The sequence below is a fragment of the Opisthocomus hoazin genome, chromosome 1 (assembly GCF_030867145.1).
Source record: "Opisthocomus hoazin isolate bOpiHoa1 chromosome 1, bOpiHoa1.hap1, whole genome shotgun sequence".
Classification (NCBI taxonomy): Eukaryota; Metazoa; Chordata; class Aves; order Opisthocomiformes; family Opisthocomidae; genus Opisthocomus; species Opisthocomus hoazin.
This window is the reverse complement of record NC_134414.1, coordinates 36193754-36219376: the sequence shown is the minus strand read 5'-3', so window position 1 is coordinate 36219376 and position 25623 is coordinate 36193754. Positions and strand designations below refer to the sequence as shown.

General features: G+C 42.2%; 1 protein-coding gene across 1 annotated transcript in view; it reads left to right on the top strand.

The window, feature by feature from the left end:
* The first annotated feature begins 573 nt into the window (after positions 1-573).
* GTF2F2 (general transcription factor IIF subunit 2) overlaps positions 574-25623 on the top strand; it is a 101983-nt gene continuing 76933 nt past the window's right edge. Inside the window, exons 1-5 of the mRNA XM_075422195.1 lie at positions 574-715; positions 9252-9325; positions 9821-9839; positions 11237-11381; positions 19378-19416. Coding sequence (XP_075278310.1) covers positions 650-715; positions 9252-9325; positions 9821-9839; positions 11237-11381; positions 19378-19416 — 343 coding nt within the window. The 5' untranslated portion in view covers positions 574-649. The remainder of the gene's footprint in view (positions 716-9251; positions 9326-9820; positions 9840-11236; positions 11382-19377; positions 19417-25623) is intronic.

The window sequence follows — 25623 nt, the reverse complement described above, 5'->3', positions numbered from 1 at the left end:
CTCTCCTGACTCCAGACACTGTCACAGTGTGCCGGCCGCCATCGCCGCTCCGGGCAGCCCGTTCCAACGCTTCGCCGCCCTTCCTCCAAGAGAGTGCCCTTTGCGGAAAGCTAAGCCTCGTTCTTCACTTTTTATCCATGGTAAACGATTCACCTGCTCTTTTTTTCCTGAGTTTCGTGACATTTGGGCACACTGTAATGGTTCCACCTCTGCCCCCAAAGCTGCCCCCTGGCACGCCATTTCCCACCCGCACCACAGCAGAGTCATGGCGGCGTCTCTGTCTCTCCCCAGACCGCCACTTTAGCTTCTCTAGCTCATTTTGCGTGCTGCTGCCGTTTTCCAGCGTGCCGGCACAACCCTTCCCATACAGAGAAAGCATAATTTTTCGTGGCCGCCATGTTGAGAGCCGCCCCTGCCGCGCCTCGCCGGGGCGGGGCCTCGAACCGGCGACGCTACCGCAGAGGACCTACCGTCTCGCCCCTCCCCCGCCGCCCTCCGCGGAAGGAGGAGCTTTGTCCGTCGCGGGCCACCGTCTGCCGGCGGTGCGCTGCCGTGCGGGGCCGGGCGGGTACAGCGGGAGCAGGGAGAGCCGCCAGTGCGCGCCGCCCGCTCGCTCCGTTCTCCGCCTCGGCCCGGCCGCCTGTCCGCCATGAGCGAGAAGGGCGAGCTCGACCTCACCGGGGCCAAGCAGAACACGGGCATGTGGCTGGTGAAGGTGAGGAGCCGCCGGCGCCGCCCCCGGGCCCGGCCCGGCGCGGCCTGTGGCGGCCGGGCCTCCCCCCGCCTCCGCGGCCCGCCGTGCGCGGGGTGGCGGCGGCCGGCGGGCCCCGCGGCAGAGGCCGGGCGGCGGCGGGGAGCGGGGCCGCGCCCGGGGCAGCCGTTGCGCTTTTTCCCCTTGTGCTGGGTGCGGGGTCTGGGGGAGCAGCGGCGCGGGGCGTCTGCCCGGGTTGCTGCTGGGGAAGATTACACAGAACAGGGAAAACTGGGTTAGAGGGGGGCTGTCCTGGGCTCGTGCTTTGTTAGGGGGGACAAACATGGTGGCATAACGTGGGGCCGGATGAGTTCCACCCCAGAGTGCTGAGGGAGCTGGTGGAGGAGCTGGCCAAGCCACTCTCCAACATCTGTCAGCAGTCCTGGCTAACAGGAGAGGTCCCAGATGACTGGAGGATCGCCAGTGCAACACCCATCCACAAGAAGGGCCTGAAGGGGGATCCAGGGAACTACAGGCCTGTCAGCCTGACCTCGGTGCTGGGGAAGGTTATGGAGCGATTCATCCTGCGGACGCTCACCAGGCATGTGAAGGACAACCAGTGGATCAGGCCAGCCAGCACGGGTTCATGAAAGGCAGGTCCTGCCTGAGCAACCTGATCTCCTTCTATGACCAGGTGACCCGCCTAGTGGATGAGGGAAAGGCTATGGATGTCGTCTACCTGGACTTTAGTAAGGCCTTTGACACTGTTCCCCACAGCATCCTCCTGGAGAAACTAGCCATGGTTTGGATGGGTGTACTCTTCGCTGGATAAAGAACTGGCTGAATGGCCAAGCGCAGAGAGTGGTGGTGAATGGAGTTAAATCCCGCTGGCGGCCGGTCACAAGTGGTGTTCCCCAGGGCTCACTTTTGGGTCTGGTCTTGTTTAACATCTTTACCAATGATCTGGATGAGGGGATTGAGTGCTCCCTCAGTAAGTTTGCAGATGACACCAAGCTGGGTGGGAATGTCGATCTGCTTGAGGGTAGGAGGCTCTGCAGAGGGATCCAGACAGACTGGATTGGTGGGCCAAGGCCAACTGTTTGAGTTTCAACAAGGCCAACTGCCGGGTCCTGCACTTCGGTGACAACAACCCCATGCAACGCTACAGGCTTGGGGAGGAGTGGCTGGAGAGCTGCCTGGCGGAAAAGGACCTTGGGGTGTTGGTTGACAGCCAGCTGAACATGAGCCAGCAGTGTGCCCAGGTGGCCAAGAAGGCCAACGTTATCCTGGCTTGTGTCAGGAATAGTGAGGCCAGCAGGAGCAGGGAGGTGATCGTGCCTCTGTACTCGACACTGGTGAGGGCACACCTGGAGTACTGTGTTCAGTTTTGGACCCCTCACTACAAGAAAGACATTGAGGTGCTGGAGCGTGTCCAGAGAAGGGCAGCCAAGGCTTGTGAAGGGTCTGGAGAACAAGTCTTATGAGGAGCAGCTGAGGGAACTGGGTCTGTTTGGTCTGGAGAAGAGGAGACTGAGGGGGGAGCTTACTGCTCTCTACAACTACCTGAAAGGAGGTGGTAGTGAGGCAGGTGTTGGTCTCTTCTCCCAGGTAACTAGCGATAGAATGAGAGGCAATGGCCTCAGGTTGCATCAGGGGAGGTTTAGAATGGATATTAGGAAAAATTTCTTTACTGAAAGAGTGGTCAGACATTGGAATAGGCTGCCCAGGGAGGTGTTGGAGTCCCCATCCCTGTAGGGGTTCATAAAACTTGTAGATGTGGCACTTGGGGACATGGTTTTGCAGGCATGGTGGTGCTGGATTGATAGTTGGACTTGATGATCTTAGAGGTCTTTTCCAACCTTAATGATTCTATAATAAATTTTATTTTCCCCAAACTCTGAGAGCCTGAGAAAGTTTGAGCGCTTCCAGCTTCACTTCCTGGTTAAACGGCAATAAAGGAAATCGAGCTCCGGTGTCTGGTCCCTGCAGCTCAGCTTGGTGCTGGAGAAGCGCAGCTACAATGAAGGCACTGCAAATAGGTGTGAGGATCGTCGCATCAAACCTGAGCACCTGGCCAGAGCAGGGCCACGCTTGCGTCTGCTGCGGCTGGCTGGGCCGCCTCAGCTCTGCTCTGTGGAGGGCTTCTCTTTCAAGACACCTTGGCTGCTTCTGCTGGCGACAGCAAGCCTCAGCTCAGGAAAGAGGAGACTGGCAGCCAGTGGGGGAATATGTGCCCTGGCCCTCTTGTAGTTCCCTGTGGATGTGCCCCCATTTTTCTAGCCCTGTGTTTGTTCTGTCTGGGGAGAAACAGGAAACAGTAGCCGCCACCTCTTCCTCCTTTGGGGAGGGAGGTAACAGGCTCAGACCATCAAAGTGAAAGAACCTGTGGGGACAGGGTAGTACCCAGAAAATGATCCTGGGTGGTGACGGGCTGTGAGACCATCATAGTTCAACTGGCGAAACATCTTATTGTGGCCCTTGAAAACGATGGGGAATTTCAGACTTCCTTTGCTGTGCGGGGTTTCTGGTGGTGGGTAGGTCGCTGCATCCGGCTTCCTCTTACGTACCGACACCTGTACGTCTGGTTTCATGAAACCGTAATGGACACTGCATAGTGCTCTGATTGTAATAGCTTATCTGGGACAGTGAAAATGAAAGCTGCCAGTAGAAAGCTGCAGAAGTACATCATGACACGGAGTGTGAGGATGATAAAATGGCAGGTGGAATTCAGGGTTGAAAAATCTTATCTGATGTGCACAGAGAAAAACTGTCCCAATATTTACACGGCAATTTGGTCTCTGCTGCTTGTTGTCATTAGAAAGGAGGTTTAGTGTAGCAGTACAGGTAAATAACTGAGAATGGCATGTCAAAAGAGCAGATTCAACATTGGGCATGGTTACAAACAGAACAAAAGAGACCATATTATTATGCCATCATATTGTCTGTATCCTGAATACTGTGTGTATTTCTGGTCTGTCTTATTCTCTGTCATGGAAAGTATACAGTAGACCTAAAAACAGTGCAGAGAAGGGCACTGGGAATGATCTGGGGAACAAGGAATGGCGGCTGTGGAGGAAACTCCTAAATACATTGTTACCTTTCAGGCTGGCAAGAAGATTGATTTGGAAATCTTACAGAGGTCTGTAAAGTAATGAGTAACGTCATAGGTGGACAGGGGAGAACTGAGTAGGGAAGAGTCAGTTCTAACACAAGAATTAAGGGTGTGTCGAATCAGTTCATCTGCTGGGGCTCAGAGCAAACAAAGCAGGTACCATTTTGCACAATGTGTAGTTCAGTTTTGGAGCTCGTTGTGATAGGAAGTTGTGAATGTCAAAACTTCACAGAAGCTCAGAAAGCCATTAGGCAATTTCAGGCAAGAAAATCAGATTGAGATACTAAAAATGAATATGCTTTCATACCGCAACGCTGCTGAGTCAAAGATCACAGTAATAAGAATAGTGTGCCAGGGAAATACCTTTTCTTCTTATGCTCTGCTCTTCCATAAGTGCTGCTGTTGGCTGCATGTGGAGACAGGACACTGAATTTGCTTGTCCTTTAGTCTGATACAGTTTGGTGGTTCTTGAAGCAAGCCAGGAATTTTCAGGCACACCTGTGCTTCTAGTTCATGCCACCTTGTGAGCACAGGGTGCTACCTGGTTTATGAGAAAACTAGGCTGAGAGGCATGCTTAAATATCGCTTCTCCAAGTGTTATGTAATCCTTCATACACATGGTCTGAATTTATAGTATGGCTGTCTTCTTGTATAATAAAAATTCTTAAAAATTACAAAGTTGCTAATGTTGGTAGACAGTAACAAGGGATGTGCAGTCGGACCTAAACTTGGAAAGAACCACTCTTGTTACTAGGACCTTCAACACACTCAGAGGCATGACAGTGTTCAGCACCTGTACTTTTTATCTTTACTAGCTAGGATAATGAGGCTGAATTTGTATTTCCTTTGAGGGAGAGAGCAATCAGGTCTGCTGGAATAAAAAAACTGGCTTGTTAAATTTCGTTTTAGTATGTATTACGCTAGCACAGGAAGTATTCCAGAGAGACTACTTAACAGGCAATAAAAAAGTGTAGTGATGAGTACTTTAGCAGCATGAGCAGTAAGAGGAGTTACGAGAAGTCAAGTGAATCGCTTTAGTACAAGCCCAGAAAGCAACTGGAATATTTTTTTCTGTCTTTTCAGTGAAAACTAAGTTAAGGAAATATTATAAGAACTGTTGGTTATGTACTTGTGGTAAAGTGAAGCTCATTTAGTGTTAGCCACTAGAATCATTAATTTCTTATTCCTTGTGTGATGGTTTAGTTTTTTATTTAATCAGCTGCATTGATCTCTATTTAGAAAGATGGTATCTTTATAAAAGTTTTTTGTCTGTTCAAAGCAAAATGAAAGCATAGAACCTGACATCAGCCTTCCTCTGTTTCTGATGTACGTACTGCATAAGGAGTGCTATACAGAGAAGGAGCTAATTTAGTTTCATACAGAAGACTGGAAGTGGTTTACTACAAGATAGGGCCTGTTTTGACTGTTTTGTTCTAAAGGCAGATAAGAAGCTGTGAATAAGCTGAAAGATGTGTGGAGCGGAGGCCGTCGTGTCGTACGCTACCTGCAGGGTGCCTCATGTGCTGGAGCCTGGGTGTAAGTGTGGTGTGAGTAGCAAGAAGAAAACAGCAGTTTGAAGAGGTCTTGGAGTGATGCTATTTAGTGCGCCAGATCTCTTCTCGTGATTAAATTGTATGTTTTCTGTAGAGAAGAGTGTTCTTACCTACAAATCCCAGAATAAAGGCCACTTGTCTTGAAAACGTTCAGTAGCCTTTCGGTATGGCACATACTCTGTCCGCAAGTCCGTCTTCCTGTGGGTGTGTATTTTTCAAAGTCCTGCTGTGGGATCTTTGGAAATTCTTTCTGCTCTGTAAAAGCAGGTTGTTCTTGTTTTATGTACGTTCTTTCAAGGAGTTTTAAGAGTTTGAAAACTGACTGTTCTCCATAAATTAAACTTTTATTACACTAAAGTTAAAAGAAAGTGGCAAATTAAGATGTCTACAGTGTAGACTATAAATTAAGATAAATGGCAAATTAAGACTCTACAGAGTCTCCTTCTCTGGAGATACTCAAAACCTGCCTGGGCATGGTCCTGTGCAGCCTGCTGTAGGTGACCCTGCTTTGACAGGGGGTTGGACTAGATGATCCACAGAGCTCTCTTCCAACCCCTGCCATTCTGTGATTCTGTGTAAGACTTTATTTCATCTTTCCTGTGATTGTTTACACCATTAGCATGGAGTTACAGAGTTTAGCACACGGTTTTGAAAGTACCATCTGGTTTTAACTGAACTAACTGTGTATAGCTAGAAGTAATCCTTTGATCACAGTCCTTCATAACCCTTTTTCTTTCTCTACATAGCCCTTGACTGCAGAAAGATCATTAATTGCACTCTTTGCAACTGTTTCCCATGCAGCTGAAAGAGGTATGATTGATCTGCAACCTCTTAATCTGAATAAATTCCCTGTCTGATTGTATTATATAGCAAGTCAGTGATTTTAACAGCATGAGAGTCCTTCACTTCTCGTCCACTCATGCTGAATGTGTGTCTACCTTATTACTGGCAGTATAAATATATACAGATTAGGTGAGAGCACATAATAAGATTTCTGTTGAGTCAGCTGGGGCACATGTCATAGCATTTATCTTGGCTGCAGAAAGAAAATGGTATCTGATCTGGCATGATATCCACTGTAGAAAATTACCACTTTGAAAACTGTGGAAAAAAAGTACCTGTCAGTAGATTGTGCCAATTCATGGCTTTCTGTTGTACATTTGTGGCATATTTGACCCACTGTTAGGACTTTATGGAAACCTGGACTGACATTTAGTTTGGCTGAGCAGCTGAAGGACATCTGAATTTTCTAGCTATTCCACAGTACTTCATGGGGTGCCGTGAGACTGCAGGAACATACTAAGTGCCAGTACCGAGGTGTTTTCTGGGTTTTTTAGAATGACAGGTCAATGCAAGCTTAGTGTTAAATTCATTTGAGCTTTAGGAAGTTAGCAGGTTGCTGTTTGTCAACAAGTTACCAGAACAGGCTCTTCACCTCCTCAGCTGTGCAGTGAAACTTGGCTTAGTTTTATTCTATGCAAGACGAAAATCAGACTACAAAGTGCCTCTTTGCTGCTTGAAACAGAAAATGCCACAGGCGTAACTTAGTGCATTTTTCTTTCTCACTGGCTGTGTCTCACACCGTTTCTACGTGGGCACAGATGTTTTCAGTAGCTGTGGACTGTGTGAGCCAGAATAAACTTTACTGTACCAGTAAAGAACATTGCTGCAAAAATAAAGAATACAGATTTGTCCTGATGTGTCATGAGCATATGAAGAAAAAAAGATTAAAAATTCCTGTATTGGAATACTTCTTTAGTACGTGGCATTGGAACAGTAAATGATTTTTTCCTTTAGCAAGTCACTGTTTTGCTAGACACTGAGACTTCTGTAGGCCTTTAAGATGATGTTCTCCCAGCAACTGCTGCATCCTTCTTAGAAAGAAAGGGGTTCATAGGAAGTAGTAGCTTCTGCTAGACTGCTTTCAGCTATTTCCTTTTGAAAAAAATCTGTAACTTGAACATCTTACAGTTAGTTTTAAATAGTCAGGTGTGAGATTGTCCTTACTGCCTCAGGTCTGTATTCCATCTCTTGATGTGCCACAGTACTTGTACATCTAATAGGTTGTGTGTAGGGGGGAAACTGCTCCAACCTCACTTTTGTTGTACTAACTTGTCACATTCAGTCTGTATTAAAAACCGTCATAGAGAAGACAGTCATAATTGCTGAACGGGGGGGGCAAAACCTGTGATCTGCAAATCTATGTGATCTGCAAAACCTTATGCTCTGCGCTTATAACTGATTGATCTTGCTTCTTGCAAGGAAAGGTAGACATGGCTAGAAGTGGTGGAGCAGAGAAGGTAAAGAAGTTCCCCTGGGGCTAAACTGAAAAGCTTGAAGCGCCTCACCAGAGCTGGACAGACGGACATGTGGGCTGAGCTGGGAGCTCCTCTCTTGGACAGGGTCGGTGACAGCCACCAGTGTAGGGCATCTTTTGAAGTCCTGGGGAACTGTGCCCTCATGCAAGTGCCCAGATTTATAGGTGTTTGTCAGCTAAACAGAGATAGCACCATATATTGAAACAAAGACTTAACCTTTGGATTTCACAAAATAAATGTTGTTTATAATTTTTAAGATTGCCTGGTCTTTAGGGAGAACCAAGGTAACTGCCAGTGGCTGGGCACCATCTCCTGGCATTACTCTTTCCAGAAAAATGAAGTGCTGCTGCTGCTGCACCCAGGCGTGCATCCGTCGTCATGTCCGCGACACATCTGGGAGTCTGCAGGGCGTGGGTTGGCGGTGCGGCAGCAGCAGCAAGGTGTTGGGGCTGGCCTTGGGTGTGCCACCTGTTGGGGTCTAGTTTACCTGGCAGTAGGTAGCTGGTACATTGTGGCCAGAGAGTGGAGAGGCAGGCTGTGATTTCAGCTAACACTAGATTGATAGGAAGAGAGGAAAAATGGGTCCGCTTGGACAGCCAGCTTCCAGCTTGTTGGTTGATTACGTAGGTGCATTTACTGTCCATCGTGAGCCCCGGCCACCCGCGGCTGTAGATGCCAAAACCTCTGTAACTGGAGTGTGTGTGTGTAGGTGAGTCAGCATCACTGGAACAGCTTTTATTCCTGGGTTGTGTCAGGTTAAGCAAGACTGCTTGTTCCTGTCCCTGCACTGACCTCTGCTTTATGCAGCCGCTTGAGAAAATGGGTTGGGGAGCTGGTTTGGTTATTCCACTTGCTAAATATAAAGTCAGCACAGCTAAAATATAGAAGTCACCCACACTTCCCAGTCAGATCAGTTTGCTCTTTCTATATACCGACCATCTGCACAAAGGCCTTGCTCAGCAGAGTGGAGGGGTGGGAGTGAGTTATGGGAGACAGATCTGAGCAGGGTAGTTCTGCTGCTGAGTAAGTGAGCGTCTGGTGGGAGCAAGGCTACGGTTTGCTGCTGAATGTGCCTGAGGTTCCCAAACTCTAAGCCTTCCCTTCACAGCACCTTTTGGTCTGACTTGTTATTTCCTAACTTCTCATTGTCAGTTGTTGTTGTTGGGGTTTTTTTTTGTTCTTCATAGAGAGATCAGAGTTTCTAATGAATATTTAAAAGCATAGTATTACTTGATAAAGTTATTGGGACTCCTTTGTTTAAGAATATGATGCTGATCTTTTTTGCCTGTCATGATTGGATAATAGTATTTGAGATTCAAGGGTTACGAGAGTAGAGTCCTCTACTGAGTAGAGTCCTCTACTAGAGTGTTACAGTGTAGAGTCCTCATTTGGGACTCAGCCCTGACGTTACTTTTGTGCTGCATTGTTCTCCTGCTCTCCCTAGTAGAATATATTTTCTACTATATTTAGATTGTACTGTATTCTGAAGTGGTCAGGGTAAATGCATTTAAAGTTTATACACAGTTTATATAGAATTTTTAAATTTGCTTTTCTTCAAATCTGTTATATTTTCTTAGGTCCCCAAATACTTGTCACAGCAGTGGAATAAAGCTTCAGGAAGAGGTGAAGTGGGAAAACTAAGGATTGCCAAGTAAGCCTTTACTATACCTTTATTGGTTGCAATACTCGGATTGTTGGCATTGTACATAGGAGTTACCTGCAGTAAAATAGATTGTATTGCACCTTTTGTAGTATGTAATCCTGTTATTTGCAAACACTGTGCATATGTCTCTAAAACCTGAAAGATACTTGCTTGTATAGTGATTATCAATACATAAAATATATGAAATTATATTGGGAAGTGGCTGTGTCCCATAACATGGTATTTGATTTCTTAAACCCAAGAAATATGCACATCTAACTGGAGAATGTTCTTTAACTTACTTATGTGCTATTTTGCTGCTTCTGTTCTCACCTGCTGACTTTTCCCATTTATTCTTGGGCATCAGCATAACAAAAAAAATTGAGCAGCTCAGGAGTGAAGATGAGTAACAAAACTAGAATTTGAATTTGCTTTTTTATCAGGGAAGCTAAACTTGTGAAATTAGATTATGGAAACTAAAACATTAAATATTTTCTTTTGCAGAAATCAAGGAAGAACGGAAGTAAGTAATTACTAAATACAAAGGCTGTGAATGTGTTATATTTTGATTTCTAAAAATTGTTTAGAACATATTGGTTTCTGATGTCACATATCTTTTGTTACACCTGTAATGAAGCATTGTACCACAGAGCTGAGAGGAGAGAGTTCTGTTCATAGCTCTGCCCATAGGCTTACTGCGGGACGTCCATCTGGTCTCTTTTTTTCCCTGAGTTTGTTTACCCATCTGTAAGCAGCAATCGTAGTAGTGGCCTTCTCTCTAAACATTTTGAAATATGTTAGTGCAAAAGGCTGAGAACTAAGGAGGACGATGATGATAAAGCAGAAGAACTTGGGGTTGCAATTTCAGAAAGTATGTCTGTCCTACCAAGTATAAAGCAACTTGAAAGTTTTTCTGCATGCAAACGTAACTGCTATTATTGGCAGCCTCAGTGAATGATAGTAACTTCCTGTGTCTTTTATAGGCGATAAGGGAAGTTGTGTTAGAATTACTTCAAATACCACGTAGGTCTGTCACTGAACTGTAAGAAACTGTGAACAAAAAGAATTGCAGGAAAGAAAGCAAGCTGAATTTGCCATTTGATAGCTTGGCCAGACTCCTTTTAGAGTAAGTGGAGAGAGTTATACTGGAGTTTTAGTTGTTTGATTGGACCCTGCTAGGCTGGAATATGAGCCAACCTCCCTAATTTTGTGAGCGCCACACCAAAATCATGATATTGATGGAAGCCACAAAGCTTATTTTGCAGTCCCTGCCGAGCTAAGCTGTGAGGAGCCCCATGACAACGGGTGGCTTCCCAGGGACCCTGTTGCTGTGTGACAGCATGAGGGTAAGCAAGACCCACAGGAAAAGCACGCAGTGCTGGTCTGAAATGTCCCTCTTCAGGTTTTTTGCTGTGTCCTGAGGCTAGGGCTTCTGGTTACCCAGTCCCCCCCAGTACATCCTCAGCTCCTGTATTTGGCATACAATGTAAACTTAGCGAAGGAGCTGTATTTGAACCTCTCTGGGCTCCAAGCAATTCAGGAGTCCTTGGGCTGATAACACTTGTGGTACATTAGCACTTCTTTTGGAACTCAGCTAGCTGGCTGTGTAAAACATTTTAGAGCACTCAGCAATGTCTGAAAACCTATTATGCCTTACATTTTAACAAATAAGATTGAATTGTTCTCTGACTCCAGGAGGAAGTAATTTGCAGTTTTTTTAAAAGATGAGTAAATTTGGTTAAGTACATGAAAGTTTTGAATTTTGTATTTCACTGAGAGATAATATGGTAAGACTCTCCTTATGTTTTTGAAATGGAAATGTGATACATTACTTGCGTTTTCTCTCTTTTTGTTTCCTGTGACTCGTGAAGTTGTGTAATTGAGTCTGTTTAGTAACACTGTGGTAATTGTGACTGTTAGGTGTCATTTACTTTGAATGAAGAGCTTGCAAGCATCAGTGATATTGGAGGAAAACCTGCTTCAGTCAGTGCACCAAGGGAACATCCATTTCTTTTGCAAAGTGTGGGAGGACAGACCTTAACAGTGTTCACAGAAACTTCAGTAGGTAAGTTAGAATTAAAGTTATTTGTTATGATTCCAGTATGCATTATTTAAATAAACTGAATGATGTAAAGGCCAGAAGACTCAGAAGACAGATTTTAGTTATGTTTTGTTGTTATCGGCGTACATAGCACTGTTGTACTTTTTTTGTGTCTGTCTCTTTTCTTCACATGATTGAGCAACTATTTGAAGTTCTCCACATAGGGTTATCATGTACATTTCAGCTGTGGGTCTGCTGAAGAGAACAGAGCGAGTGTGGAATGCAGTACATTGTGTATTCCCCTTCAGGGTTTTTGCTGGAAAAAATGATTTTGTGTTTCCATCAACTTTTGAAATCAACTAATTTTTTTTTCCCTTGAATTGGTCTCTGCTGTGAATATAATTTTATTAGAATGCTGATTCTTCCTCTGTCCAGTTAACAGATCCATTTTAGCAATAAACATATCTGTTCTCCACATTTGCTTGAAGTATGTATATGATTTAAGTGTATTAAAGCTTAATAAGATCATAATATCAAACAGCGCAGCAGTAAGATCATCATTTTTCTCACTGGATTTCAGCTGTTTGGCCTGCCTTAAGTTCAGCTCAGTAGCTGTATGAGTGATCAAGATATTCAAGATCATACGTCCTAAATTGCATGTTAGACTGAGGAGACGTGGTAGTGTTACACCGTACAGTAACTTCAGCAGACTGCCTTGCGTGTAACTCCCATGTGCTGTAAGGTTTTCTACTGAGATTACATGGTCAGGTTCTGGATGTTAGAGAGAGAAGGGAGGTGTCTGCAGACCATACCTCATTGTCTGCAGAAGGTATCTCAGTTTCAGGCACTTAGGTTTTGGTGTCCCCAGAAGGCAAATAATAGTAATGTTTTTTTGATACCTCTGCCTTCTGTGGGGCAGAAAACTACGGCGTGACCGGCTTCTGATGTTTTGATGTTCCGCGACTGACAGGTAACTGCTGTGATGGCAGTGTCAGGCTTTATCAAATAAATGAAGGAGGGAGAATCATAACTCACAGGACAGAATACTTAGTAAGTTTGACCACCTCCCTTTTAAAATCTATGTTAAAGATTTAATGGCTGAGCATTGAGATATTAAGGTACAAGTAGCTTGGCTGTCTCAGTTGTGTTTAGAAATACAAGCTCTTATGCTACAACTTAGGCACTTTTCATTTGTTATCCCTTTCTCTGAAACTAATGTAATTGTGTTACTGCTTTTTCTCATTTAAAAAAATTGTGTTTTCATGTGTGTGACTTGCAACACTTTAAAAATGCTGGATTTTATAATTCATAGATTACAAATGTGGAAAGAGCTAGGGAGCAAGTTTTCAAGAATGTTGCAAACATTTTAGTAACAGTACCTCATCCTGTTTCATTTCTCTGTGCCTCAACCACAGAACCTCTTTGACAAAAGAGAGATATTTCAGGTGGGAAGATGTGTTTAGAGTATGCATTCAGTGACTCTTGCATGTTTGCTGCAGATCCCATGGGGTTTTGCTTCCCAAGACACCTTTTGGTACAAAATATTTCTTCAAACACCTCTACCTATAACTTGAGCTGCAGTGAGTGCAGATGCTTAACTTGAATGTAGAATATTTGTCATCAGTTAGAATGAAAGTCATTAGAATGTGATAGCTAGAAGATCCCCATTTATTTCTCTTTTACCATCTGTAATACCAGTGTCTCGAAACCTTTAGGTACTTAGAAGCTGTCCAATTTTTTTTAATCAATTAACATTTTTGCATTTCTTAGCAATTAGAAAATGTTATTCAAGGACCATGGATATATGGACTAGACATTATTATATTAATCAGGAGCAAAGGGTAGTTAGTGAAATGAGAAATGTTTGGAATAAAGCAGTGAATAAGCGTAGACCCTGTCAAAACTGTTTTTGTTTGAGATTAGCAAGCATAACGTGCAGTCAGTGAGTTTTCACGAAAACTTGCTTAAATGCAAAATGGCCAAAATGTGTTGCTGTTGTGTTAAAGCGGCGTTGGCAGTACAATCGAAAATAAACTTTAATGTGCTTTTCTTGCATGACTTTTTTCGGTTGTAAAGATGAATGTGACACAAATATTCCAAATCCCAGTCAGATGTCTTACAGACACCGTGTTCCTGCAGCTACACTTTTGTGTTTAAATGTGTATCACCAATGTTTAGCGCTCCACAGCCAATTTCAACAAATTTCCTAGTGAACTATGGCTAGTGTGAAAACAGGTGTCTGAAGAGTGGAATGAAACTATACGGATATCCCGACTGAAAGAAAAGCTGCTACCATATTTGATGCCAGAAAGTCCACATGGAAAAAACATTATATCAACCATGGAAAAAAAAGACTCCATAAAAACTTGCACATCTTTGCACATCAGTCAATCCACAGTAAGAGACAGTCTTAGGAAAATGAAATTCATTCTTATGTTCACTGACCAGTATTTGTCTTCAAGTTATAATTGGGATATTTCTGTGAAAAGCGTTGGTGATCTTGTTCCTTTTTCTTTTGCGAAGCGCACCATGTAGCAGAATCATGCCAATTTGAATTATGGGCCAAAGATTAAGCTGGTGTGGAACTGCAGATGGCATTGCTAATGTTGCATCTGGAAGGACGCGTTTGAGGAATTCTGCAAATGAAATATGGATTAAAAAGTGCTTCATGCACTGTTGCTCTCAGTAACCTTCTGGAGGACTGAACTTACCTAAAATAGAGCAAATGGCATAAACCAGTTGAGTTTCTTTTGTAAAAGGTGGAGGTTTTTTGGTTGTGGGTTTGGGTGGGGTTTCTTCCGCTTTTCTGGAGCACATTGAAAGCCCTGAGATCTGTTCTGTGTGCTGTCCTGTAATCCTGGGATCCTTATGTTGCAGTGACTATCTTTTTGATGGTCTTTCAGAAAATGAATGAGAGATGACAAAGCTTTGACTCGTCAGGTCATAGAGCAAGCAAAAGAGATCAAGTATGACAAGTAGTTTAGTATTTTCTACATTATGTAATTTCTAGACTTTTGAATGGCTTTCCTGTGGGTTTTGTTTTCTTTTGTCGTAACGAAACTTGCTTCCAACACGTGGTAGTTGGAAGAAATCGTTCAGTTCTTAGCACTGTAAACCTCTGCATCTCTTGTGGTCCCATGTTAGTTAATGGACAGCAGTAGGATTTTCTGAGGTGCTGTTTGTTATGTCCAAAGGCTAATGAACTGCAGTTTCTTGGTATTCTGCAGTGTGTGTACTAGATCTGAGCTAAGGTAAAGCTGGATAAAATGGATCCCATCCAAGATACTGTTAAAAAGCTGGTCTATACTGACTTTCACACATGGTGCTCTTTCTGTTTAGACTAACTCTGGGGTTTCTCCTGTTTCTTTTCTTTTTCCGTTTCTGTGTGTTGAAGTAGCTCCAACGAATTATACAGAGTAGTACAATGCACTCCGAAAATATTAGGTGCAAAATATCTCCCTACTGCCCTTGCAAGGCTGTTTGCACATGTGAGACATTGCTGGGCAAATCGCTAAGACCTGTGATGGTGCTCGATGTTCAACATCAGTTCAGCAAGGCTGGCGGGAAGCGTGGCTTCTGTGATGACTGCAGAGGGATCCAAAGTTGTCTCTTGCTGTCTAGGTCTTGCTGTCTAGGCTGGTTTCAGTATTATTTCTGCATTAAATATGAACTACATTCTGTTCCATAAACATCACCATATGTACATCAACAGTTGCTACGCAACAATGCTATTTGTGCTTCCAGTCATTTTATCTTATCTTTGTCATCAGCTATCATAGCTGTAATTTTTTGGGCGGGACGAAAGGAGAGCATTTTGCATATATTTCAATGTGTTGTACTGAACAATATGAATTTTTCTTATTCGTCTATAACTAAGAACTGTCTAGGGGCAAGTCATGGGCTTGATACTGGGTGTGTTTGGTTAAAATTGTTTTTTTCTGAGCTTCATACTGGCAGACATGCTGGCATAAGGAAGTGCTATAATTTGACAGTTTCTTTCTTGGTTGAAGGAATGTGAACATGCTTTTATTAAACATTTAACAGCAAACTTTTCTGATTGTGATTATAAATGAATTCCCTTACTGCTTTAATTGCCTTTTTCTTAATTTCTCTGCCAGCAGGTAGTTTAGAATTGCTGGCTCTAAACATACATAAAATTGCAGCTATGTTATAGATAATGATAAAAGTTTCTTACCAAAATAGTTCTTGGAAAAATGTGCTACTAATGTGACTTGGGAAAACACAGACCTTGGCAGGCAGTTGCATCCCTAACTGTAAAGCAGTGATGGGTGGAGAGGAAGGTTTTACAAAGTAGGACCAAATAAAGTACAAGATATTTCTGTAAAGTTGGGTGAGATGACTCATTTTATTGAAATTTTGAATATATCTTCACAACTCCCCCTTCATAAGTGGGATTGCCTTAATACCTATTTTAGTGACTTCAAATTCCTTCATGCTCATTCCATCTTACTGAAAGTAAAAAGTGTTTAGAGAATTCCATTGACAGAATGACTACCAGACCTTTGTTTCTGAGCAGCATTCATGCATGGATTGTTTCACGGTTTCATGCCTCGCAGAAGGTTGCTGGCTCTTAACATGACATTCTTCTCCAGTTTTTGAAGCCTTCTCTTACTTCAGAATCTCAATTCATGAAGTTAAATTTTTTTTGTATTCTTGTTCGATACTACACATAACACTGCCTATACACCTTACAATAGCTCCTTTATTCCCACACTCCTTGAATATTGTCTCCTTGTTTTGAGTTTTCCCTTTATACAGTTTCCTATATATGAAAGGAACTTTTCTGAGTTTGTACATAAATCACACCTATTGTATATCTTACAGTGTGCAGTTGTATTCCAGTGAAAATGAATATTCAGAGGTTTGTATTCAGGATTTTGTATATTTGTATTTTGAAATATCAGCTATATCCAGCCATTTAAAGAAATGTGAACGAAAGAAACACTAATAAAAATCCTGGAAAGAGGTTGGTTTCTTTCTTTCATTAAAGCAGTTACTTCTTTAATTACATTTAACTATTTTCAGTAAAATATGTAGTGCTCGGAATCTCGATGCCTTGTGATACTACTTCCAGTCTTATTAGATGAATGTTTGACTTCTCAAATTTCTCATCAAACTATTACTTAGGAAATAAACACCCTCCCTCATCGTTCTGCCGTCTTAGCTCTGCCTGCTGAGGAGTTTTGACGTAAACCTGTCGACTTTAACAGCATTTCCAATTGTCTCTGTTTGTTCAGGCTGTCACTCAACCACACATTCCAGTCTCAAAAATGCTTTAGGGTCTTACTTAATGCTTCTTTGTTCCTTTATGTACTTCAGTCTTTTACGGACTGCTGTTAGCAGAAGAAAAAAAACCTATCAGCAGCCTCACAAGCAAAAGAAACAGAAGCAGCAGCAGCCTTTCAGTGTTCTGGTGTTTATGCAAATTTCCAAATATTTGTGAGGATCATAAAGAAGATGCAACCCATGATCAGAACAGCAGAATATCTGATTCAAGCTAGTGTGATTACAGACAGCATTTTGATGGGTTAAGATTTCATATGCATTATTGTGGCATAGGGTCCATTTAGAAAACAACTGCAACTGCTTACAACATGTCTCCATCTCTAAAAAATGGAAATTTTATTTATTTACTTCATATGAGTGTTGGGAGAATTAACAAATTACTGTAAAGTGGGTTCAGCTGGCTGGCAGGGGTAAGCTCCTAATTCCCTTTACATTTTTGTTTTTAAAACTATAGACAGTTAATTCCTGTAGAAATTTAAACAATTAAGGATATAGTGCACAAAATATATGGGATGTTAGAATGGGCTCAGTGTGATGGGAATAGAATTGGCTTTCTGCCTACTTCAGTGACCTTAGATTTCTCTGTTTTTTTCAGTCTCACTGATGTATATGCAAAATACCAACCACCCTCAATAAAAAAACAACAACAAAACCCCAACCAACCAACCCCAACCTGTTGGCGTTTGTCTGTTAGTCTTGCATGTTCTGGAGGAGGTTGAACAGCTGTGGTCTGCATTGGTAAAATATGTTGAGTAGACATGGTACAAGTCACTTTACCTTCTTCATGATATTAGTAGTGAGAAGAATTTTGAGGCAGAGACTTGTGACCTAATCATAACAAAACCAAATTGTCTGATAATGAAAAAAACCCACCACTTCTTTGCAGGACTTGAATTTTGTCTGACTTTTTGTCTCTGCTCTTGAGGGCAGATTCTGTCGCTACATACAAGCAAACACACACACTCCTCCTGTAGCCATGATACACATTTATTGTTATTTGAATCGGAGATGCCATTAACAGTTTTTACTTGTGGTGTCTTAATGCAGAAATTTTGGCTAGGTAGCTAGTCTTTTCGTTGAAACAGAGATAAAAAGTAGCAGCTTTGAATCCAGCTGCTTCTCACATCTCAGTCTAGGCAGGGGTTGATATTTTGCATGTTCTTCATTACGTCCTCATTGCTTCTTGTGTATGTACTGAACGTTTCCTCAGTTAAGGTACAGCTGGGTTAGGGTGGTGGTTGGGTAATAACATTATGCTGTAAATGTGCTAAATACACACACACATAAAAAAGTCAATGAGAAAATACGTGGTTTTCTGCAAACAGGCTGTCTTGCATGTATATCTGAAAGTTGGCAGGGATCTTAACTCATTTTGTGAATGCTCATGGGTGGGCAGAGGCCATATTATGATGTTTACACAGCGAGAAAGCGCATGCCTTCAGCTACTAAGACAAGGACAGTCACTGGTAAAGAAAGAAGGATCTGTGAGATACTGCTTTCTCCATTTGCATTAGTTCTCAGGCTGTCAGGCACCTCAATGAATAAACAGGGCCATCAGCCATGAAAGCCAGCAAGAATCAGTGGCAAGAAAAAGGTTTGGTAAAATATTTCATGTTTTCAGTTCTGTTAATACCCAGCCTGTAAATGGCAGAAATGATCAAACTAACTGAACTCAAAAATTACTCTCTGAGGCAGAGCAAGTAATTCACTCTCGCCTGTAAGTAGTGTGTAATGATAGCTGTGACATGTCTGAGTTGAAAGCTAAGGACAAGTACATTTTACCGTTTTTAACTGTATTTCAGTTAAATGTAAATGTTCTTTTTATTCTCTACCTTAGAGGATATGTAAAAAGGAGAAATATAGGAGGAGCAGTCAAATTTCAAGTTGACATATTTATGCAGGGGCTTAAATTCATAGGACTTGGTAAGTGTCAGACCTTAGTTCACCAAAATAACACCTGCTGCCTGCAGTATCTTGAAGTGTGGGACTGGGATTTCATGCAGAAAGCTGTTTCTGAATCTGACTCTGCCATTCACCTGAGTGATAATTTCTTGGCAAGGTACTTCGCAACACTGGTGTCTAGATTTTTCCTTCATGCATGTGTCGATTCTCTGCTCTGCGAAACAGGAGATATCTCTGATTATGTGCATTTTTTTGTACCTAACAAGTGGGGCTGTAGGAACATCTAAGGGCCAGTCCTCAGAAAGGGAAAAAGATTGAGGAAAAAAATCATTGCGTGATACGTGGAAAGGGCAGAGAAGAGGTTGATCGAGTTCAAAAATTTGCCTAATGCCATTCTTTTGCAGAACCTTGTTTTTTTTTTTTTAAATATGCAAAAATAATACTCATTTGTCTAGAGTGACCAGAGAGATAAATGGATGCTATTCATTGCATAAGTATAATCCTACTACTGGTTTGTGTAAATGTGTAACTTCATTCCTGAAGAGCTCAGTCAGAGGTGTAATGGAGTTCTCTCATTTAGGTTGTGAATTTGGGTAGTAAAGGAGATATTTTTTTGTTGCTCCTTGTGGCAAATGATTCTTCAGAAAGTAGATTTATAAACATTAATCAAACCCAGTGGTTATGAGTTTTGTCATAATTTATCATTCCTTGCTTTGCAACCCACTTTTTAGATGTAGTTTCAAATAATCAACACAGAAATATTACATTTCCTTTTTTTGTTCATTTGTGGTTTGTTTTTTTTTTTTTCCAGAAAGCCAACCAGAAGAAAAATCTGAAAGCAGCAGCACTGGTGAGTGTGAACGCTTTCTTTGAAACACTTAAGAAATTATCTTTAACTACAGCTTTTCAGTTTTACTTTTCAAGATTAAAAAGGTAGATTAAAAATAAAAAGGAGGCTTTTGTTTTATTTCTAGAACAGATGATCATAAAATTGAAGAATTACTTCATAAACTGATTGTCTGCTGTGACCAAAAGCTTAAATTATGAACAATTTTTTGTTTAAATGAAGGGGAAAAAAATTATGAGGGAGAACGTTAGAAATGTAATGTTTTTTTATAATGTTATTTCAGATTTTTTTTTTTTCTCAGCTCTTTTCATTGTATCTTTTAGTTTGAATTCTTTCCTCTTGATTGGAAAGTTCGTAGCAGATTTCCAAGTCTGGTTATTTGATTTTAATTGCATAGACTAAGCTGTCAGAAAAAATAGTGTTCTGGTATTGCACTTCATTCAGTTTTTCTAGTGAAAAAAATCTTTCTTGTGAAAGAATTATAAATTCTTTGGAAAGAGTCAAAAATGACTAGTTCACAGACATTACCTACCAGTGACACAAGTCAGTCCAATGAAGTCTTAAGTACAGTTAAAATTTCTAAGAGTGCTTCTCAAACTGCAACTGCTGTGGTAGAAGTGGGGGTTTTTACACCATTCAGAGTAGTAAATACAAGTATTGCCCTTCGATTAATATTTTTTTGTGAAATGGGCAACATGCTTGTATCAGATAAGATATCAGGTAGCCTTAGAAATCTAAAGATTTAATTTCAGGTCAGAGCTAGTCTGTGCAGGCTTCCTTTACAGGCGCTGAAGGAGACCGTTCCAGAAGGTCTTATTCTGACACAGGTGTGTGCAATTCCCCAGCAGCTCGAGCAGAGCTCGCCTGAGGCTGTGTTCTTAGCCTGCTCCCTTCTCTTCTGCTAAACTCTTTGGGCTTACATTACTGGTATTCCCAGAAAGGTACATGACACTATGAGACTCTTAGTGTCAAGTAGTGTTTAATAAAAATTCCCATTTCCGCTTTTATTAAAGAAAGACATGTTTCAAAAATATCATTAATGTACTAGCGCAAATAAGTGCCAATGTCAGTAAGAGCCTGTGAACCTGGGGAACTAGACACAGCTAATACAAAATATATAGACAAATCTCAGTTGTGTTAGTAGAAGGATTACCTCTGATGCACACGGCTTAAATAGCGCTGGGACTGGGCTGGCACTTGTAAGTGGTAATGGCAGAAATAGTAGATGGACTGGAAAGAATCTCATGTTCTGCCTTTCTTAAAAAGCAATACCTAAATATAAGACTAATGCTAGTGGGTGTTCAAAATGTATACTTGCAAGTAGTTTTTCAGACACTTTATCATGGAGGTGTCTGTCTTTTCTAATATGTGACATGTATTTGAATCGCATTTCAGCGTCAAGTGTTGTCAGAACTGTATACTGTGTGTCTGGCTAAGAGTAGGAGGGGAATTCTTTGTATTGTCGTACTTTTTATTACACCGGCTTAAGCACATCAAAAGACTCGTGTTAGAAATGTTACTATCTGTAGACTTGTACTGAACTCAAGGTGTATTTTATAACTTGCAATTTTCTACAGTTACTTGTTAAAACCTCTTCAGTCTGATTGTATGTTAGCTGGTGTGGCTTTAAGGTTATGAAGGGCTACTTTCTAGAGATTAGTATTTTATACCATTTGAACAGTGAGACTCACTGCCGTGGGATGTTGCATGTAAAGCAGATCTTGAGAGTTTAGCTGCTAAAATGAATCAGAATTTTGATACTTACATTGCATTTCTCTGATGTTCTTTACTGGTAGGGATGCACCCTTGATTTGGTTTGGCTTTTGGATATTCGTATTCTGTTTTGGTTTGCGTTTGAATGATTGAATTGTCTGCTCTTCACCCTTGTTCTACGTATATTGTGTTAAGATGGCCACGTGTTTAGTTGTTTGTATTTTTGCTTGGGTCAGAAGAATGAGTTACTGTATGCTGTGAGCTGTTTAGATAAGCTGACAAGATGAGTGCTACACCCATTTGACGGAATCAAGCTGGTTATGGATTCAGTTTCTGAGTGATGGTAGTTGGTTACACCAGGGCATTTATAGGAGGACTCTCAGCCATCAGTTGCACTTATTTGCTTATTCACTTTTTCCCTGAAAATCGTCATGGAACTCAGATGACTTTTCCAAACTACCTCTCAAGTAATTCAGGTTATTGAGTGCTCCATTTTGCTGTTTGTCTACTTTATCTTGCCCTAAAACAAGTACTTTTGAGGCAAAGACTATGTCTTTTGTGTATTTATGTGGCATTTTAGCATAACAAGACCCTAGTGGCTGCTTTTAGGTATTACTGTAATAAAAATAAGTGAGGTTTATTTGTAGTTAGAAAGTAAATAAAGGAAATTAATGAGATGACGTTCAGCAGTCCTTTGACTTGCATCCCTCAAAAGCTCCCCCACATTTTTACATAGGGAAGGTACTGTCAATCTTCAGAATTTCTTATGTCCGAAGTCGTTAGGATTATATATGACATTTTAAATCACATTTATCATTGGGCTGGTTGTAGACCACTTACCAAAAGGCAAGATGTCAACGGTGTTGCCACTCTGCTAGCTACCGTTCAGAGAGAGGCAACATGGTACTGGGTCAGATCAAAGATCGTCCAGCTGGTATCCTGTCATCAATGGTGGACAATTGCAGATGCCTTGAGTATAAGAACAACAGAAGCATAGTCGTGCCTCTCCAGAATACTTCTTCCAGCCTTTAATGATTCACAGCTTAGAGAGATCCAAACCCAGGTGTGATGGTGTTTTGTTTAACAGGCCGTCGTGGATTTTCCTTCTATGAAGTATCCCTGTTGGTTTTTGAGCCCATGTGAACTTTTAGTGTTCGTAATGCCTTCAGTGATGCTATATGGTTACAGTCAAAATATTCAGGACTTAAGGCATGCTTGAAACAAGTTTGCCTGAACTGAATTTGAGCTCCTTTTGCATATGCAGTTTGATAGGTTTAGATCACTTTTTCCATACAAAAATCCTGTTTGATTTGTCCATGTGATTGATAAGCAGTGCTCAGGGATTCAACTGATGTTGTTTAATGCCTGAAGGTAGGTTTCTGTTAAATGTGAAAGGGGTGTAGGAAACTACGCGCTCAGCTAAAGGAAAGGGAGGGCTGGAGAGCTGGGCGAAGAGGAACCTGATGAGGTTCAACAGGGGCAAGTGCAGGGTCTTGCACATGGGGAGGAACAACCCCATGCACCAGTACGGGCTTGGGGCGGACCTGCTGGAGAGCAGCTCTGCGAAGAGGGACCTGGGTGTCCTGGTGGACGACAGGTTAACCATGAGCCAGCAGTGTGCCCTTGGTGCCAAAAAGGTCAGTGGTCTCCTGGGGTGCATTAAGAAGAGTGTGGCCAGCAGGTCGAGGGAGGTTCTTCTCCCTCTCTACTCTGCCCTAGTGAGGCCCCATCTGGAGCACTGTGTTCTGGGCTCCCCAGTTCAAGAAATATGAGGAGCTACTGGAGGGAGTCCAGCAGAGGGCTACGAGGATGGTGAGGGGACTGGAGCATCTCTCCTATGAGGAAAGGCTGAGGGAGCTGGGCTTGTTCAGCCTGAAGAAGAGAAGTCTGAGAGGGGACCTTAAAAACGCCTACAAATATCTCAAGGGTGGTTGTCAGGAGGATGGGCCCAGACTCTTTTCAGTGATGCCCAGCGACAGGACAAGGGGCAACGGGCACAAACTGAAGCATAGGAAGTTCCGTCTGAACATGAGGAAGAACTTCTTCCCTCTGAGGGTGACGGAGCACTGGAACAGGCTGCCCAGGAGGTTGTGGAGTCTCCTTCTCTGGAGATATTCAAGACCTGCCTGGACAAGGTCCTGTGCAGCCTGCTGTAGGTGACCCTGCTTCAGCAGGAGGTTCGACTAGATGACCCACAGAGGTCCCTTCCAACCCCAAACATTCTGTGATTCTGTGAAAAGAGAAATGAGAATTGGCTCCTTGTGTTCCTATATGATGCTGAGCAAGTGATTTAAATGCAAATATGTGTATGTAGCTCCTGTTTGCCCTTGTCTTTGCTTGCACCTACCTGTAAGTGCTGTCATGGCTACAGAAGCTGTGAAAACTAAGCATTTCTGCTAGTTAAAGTGTGACCTGCCCCCCCTCCCCCAAATAAAAATACCCAGAAGCTGCTGCTCTGAGCCTGTGTAGTCTGTTGAGAATGATATAGTAAAGAAATGCATTCTCACGTAAAAGCAGATGTACTTATGTACTGTCCTTGTGGAAGAGCATTAAATGAAAGTTACATGGGCAGCAATTGATTATAATGCTGCCTGAGCTTCGAGAATGGAGTTTTGAAAGCATGATGTTGCTTTTGGGGAGTGTGTGTGGTATATCAGCTTTGTATACAAACTACAGATGCACTTTTTTCTTCAAGAATGTGTACATCAAGGAGCCTCATTGCGCAACCTACTGCTTGAAATTCCTGAACTTCCTTCAAGCCAACTGAACTCCTGTTGTATCCAAATTTCATCTCTTAAAGTCTTTGATGTAAGTTTATAGCAAATAGCAGCCTTCAGTACTTATCATGCTTTAGGACAAGGTGTTAGTCATCTCTGTTCCCTAAACCTGCCAGTGAGTAATACAAATGCCTTGTAGTGAAGAGAGAGGCACCATTGGGACCATTTCTGATTTGACTTTGGGTAAAAGGAGTAAATTATCTGAGCTGCTGCAGACAATATAGTGTGAACCTAGTATTAAAATTTTGGCAGTTGTGAATGTACATACTTGACTGCAGAAACAGATACATAACTCTTGAATTGTCTGTAGATCACACTTGCTTCATTTTCTGATGTTGCAATAAAAAAACCCTCAGGTGTTGGAATAGTTGAAATTCAGTGTAAGCACTTTGATAAACACTGAACTGCATGCGGTAAAATCAGCAATTTTTTTTGTTAAAAGCACAGAGTTCTTATGACACAGAACTGTATAAAGCTGCTAAATGCACACTCGATTTCATCCACTTTAAAGTGGTTAACATATATTAATTATATTTCAAAAGTGAAATTGTAACTGAAAAGTGATCATCAGTGCCCAGTGACAGGACAAGGGGCAACAGGCACAAACTGAAGCACAGGAAGTTCCATCTGAACATGAGGAAGAACTTCTTCCCTCTGAGGGTGACGGAGCCCTGGAACAGGCTGCCCAGGGAGGTTGTGGAGTCTCCCTCCCTGGAGATACTCAAGACCCGCCTGGACGAGGTCCTGTGCAGCCTGCTGTAGGTGACCCTGCTTCAGCAGGAGGTTGGACTAGATGACCCACAGAGGTCCCTTCCAACCCCAAACATTCTGTGATTCTGTGAATAAAACAGTAATTATTAATTTAAATACTAGCTTGAAACTCAGTGCTGAAGGTAACTTCGTTGTGGAATCTACCGTTTTCAAGCCACAGAAACAATTTTTGTCTCAAATGCAACTGGTTTTGCTGGCAGAAAGATGCAACAAAATTTAAAATACGAGCTTCCCAGTAGTTTTCCAGGAACCATAATCAGTAATGAGGTTCCATCTGTAGCTTTTAAAACACAGAAAGAAGCAACAAAAGAAGCAACAATTCCTGCTTCAAGGTATATGTGGTCAAAGTCTATCATACTGGTTATAGTAAGTATTGTGGAGAACCAGGGAAAGTGCACTGGTAGAACAGTGAAAAGGACTTGGATTTAATGTAGGTCAACACTAACTGGAGATAAATTTTCTAAAAACTTGTGTAAGTTAAGAATTGGCAGTAGTGTCCTTAGGGTCTGGCTGTTTATTTTAGTATACTATATGAATACTGTAGTATTTATGTTTGCCTGAGCAGCACTGATGTATTTATTGTCATGCAGTCTCTGTCTTGAGAACAGAACCCGATATAAAATAGCGAGAGTTAATCCCACAAACCTGTTCTGTCCTTCAGCAATGTCTGCATCCAGCTTGTTGAAGTACTGCACTGAGCAGAAGCATGGTTTTGGCTCGTATCTCAGTTCTTGGTGTTCCCTTCTGACCCTCGAGAAATCCCAGAAATTTCAGCCGTGCCTGGCATCGCAGATCATGACTCCACAAATTGTGTTTGTCTTCTGTGAGGGATTTTGCTGATTATTGCAGTTCACCCACCTACCAGCACGATCACGTTTGATGGGTTCAGACCTTTGCAGTATTGCAAATTAGAGTCTTAAATGATGGATCAAACGGGTAGAGGGAGATC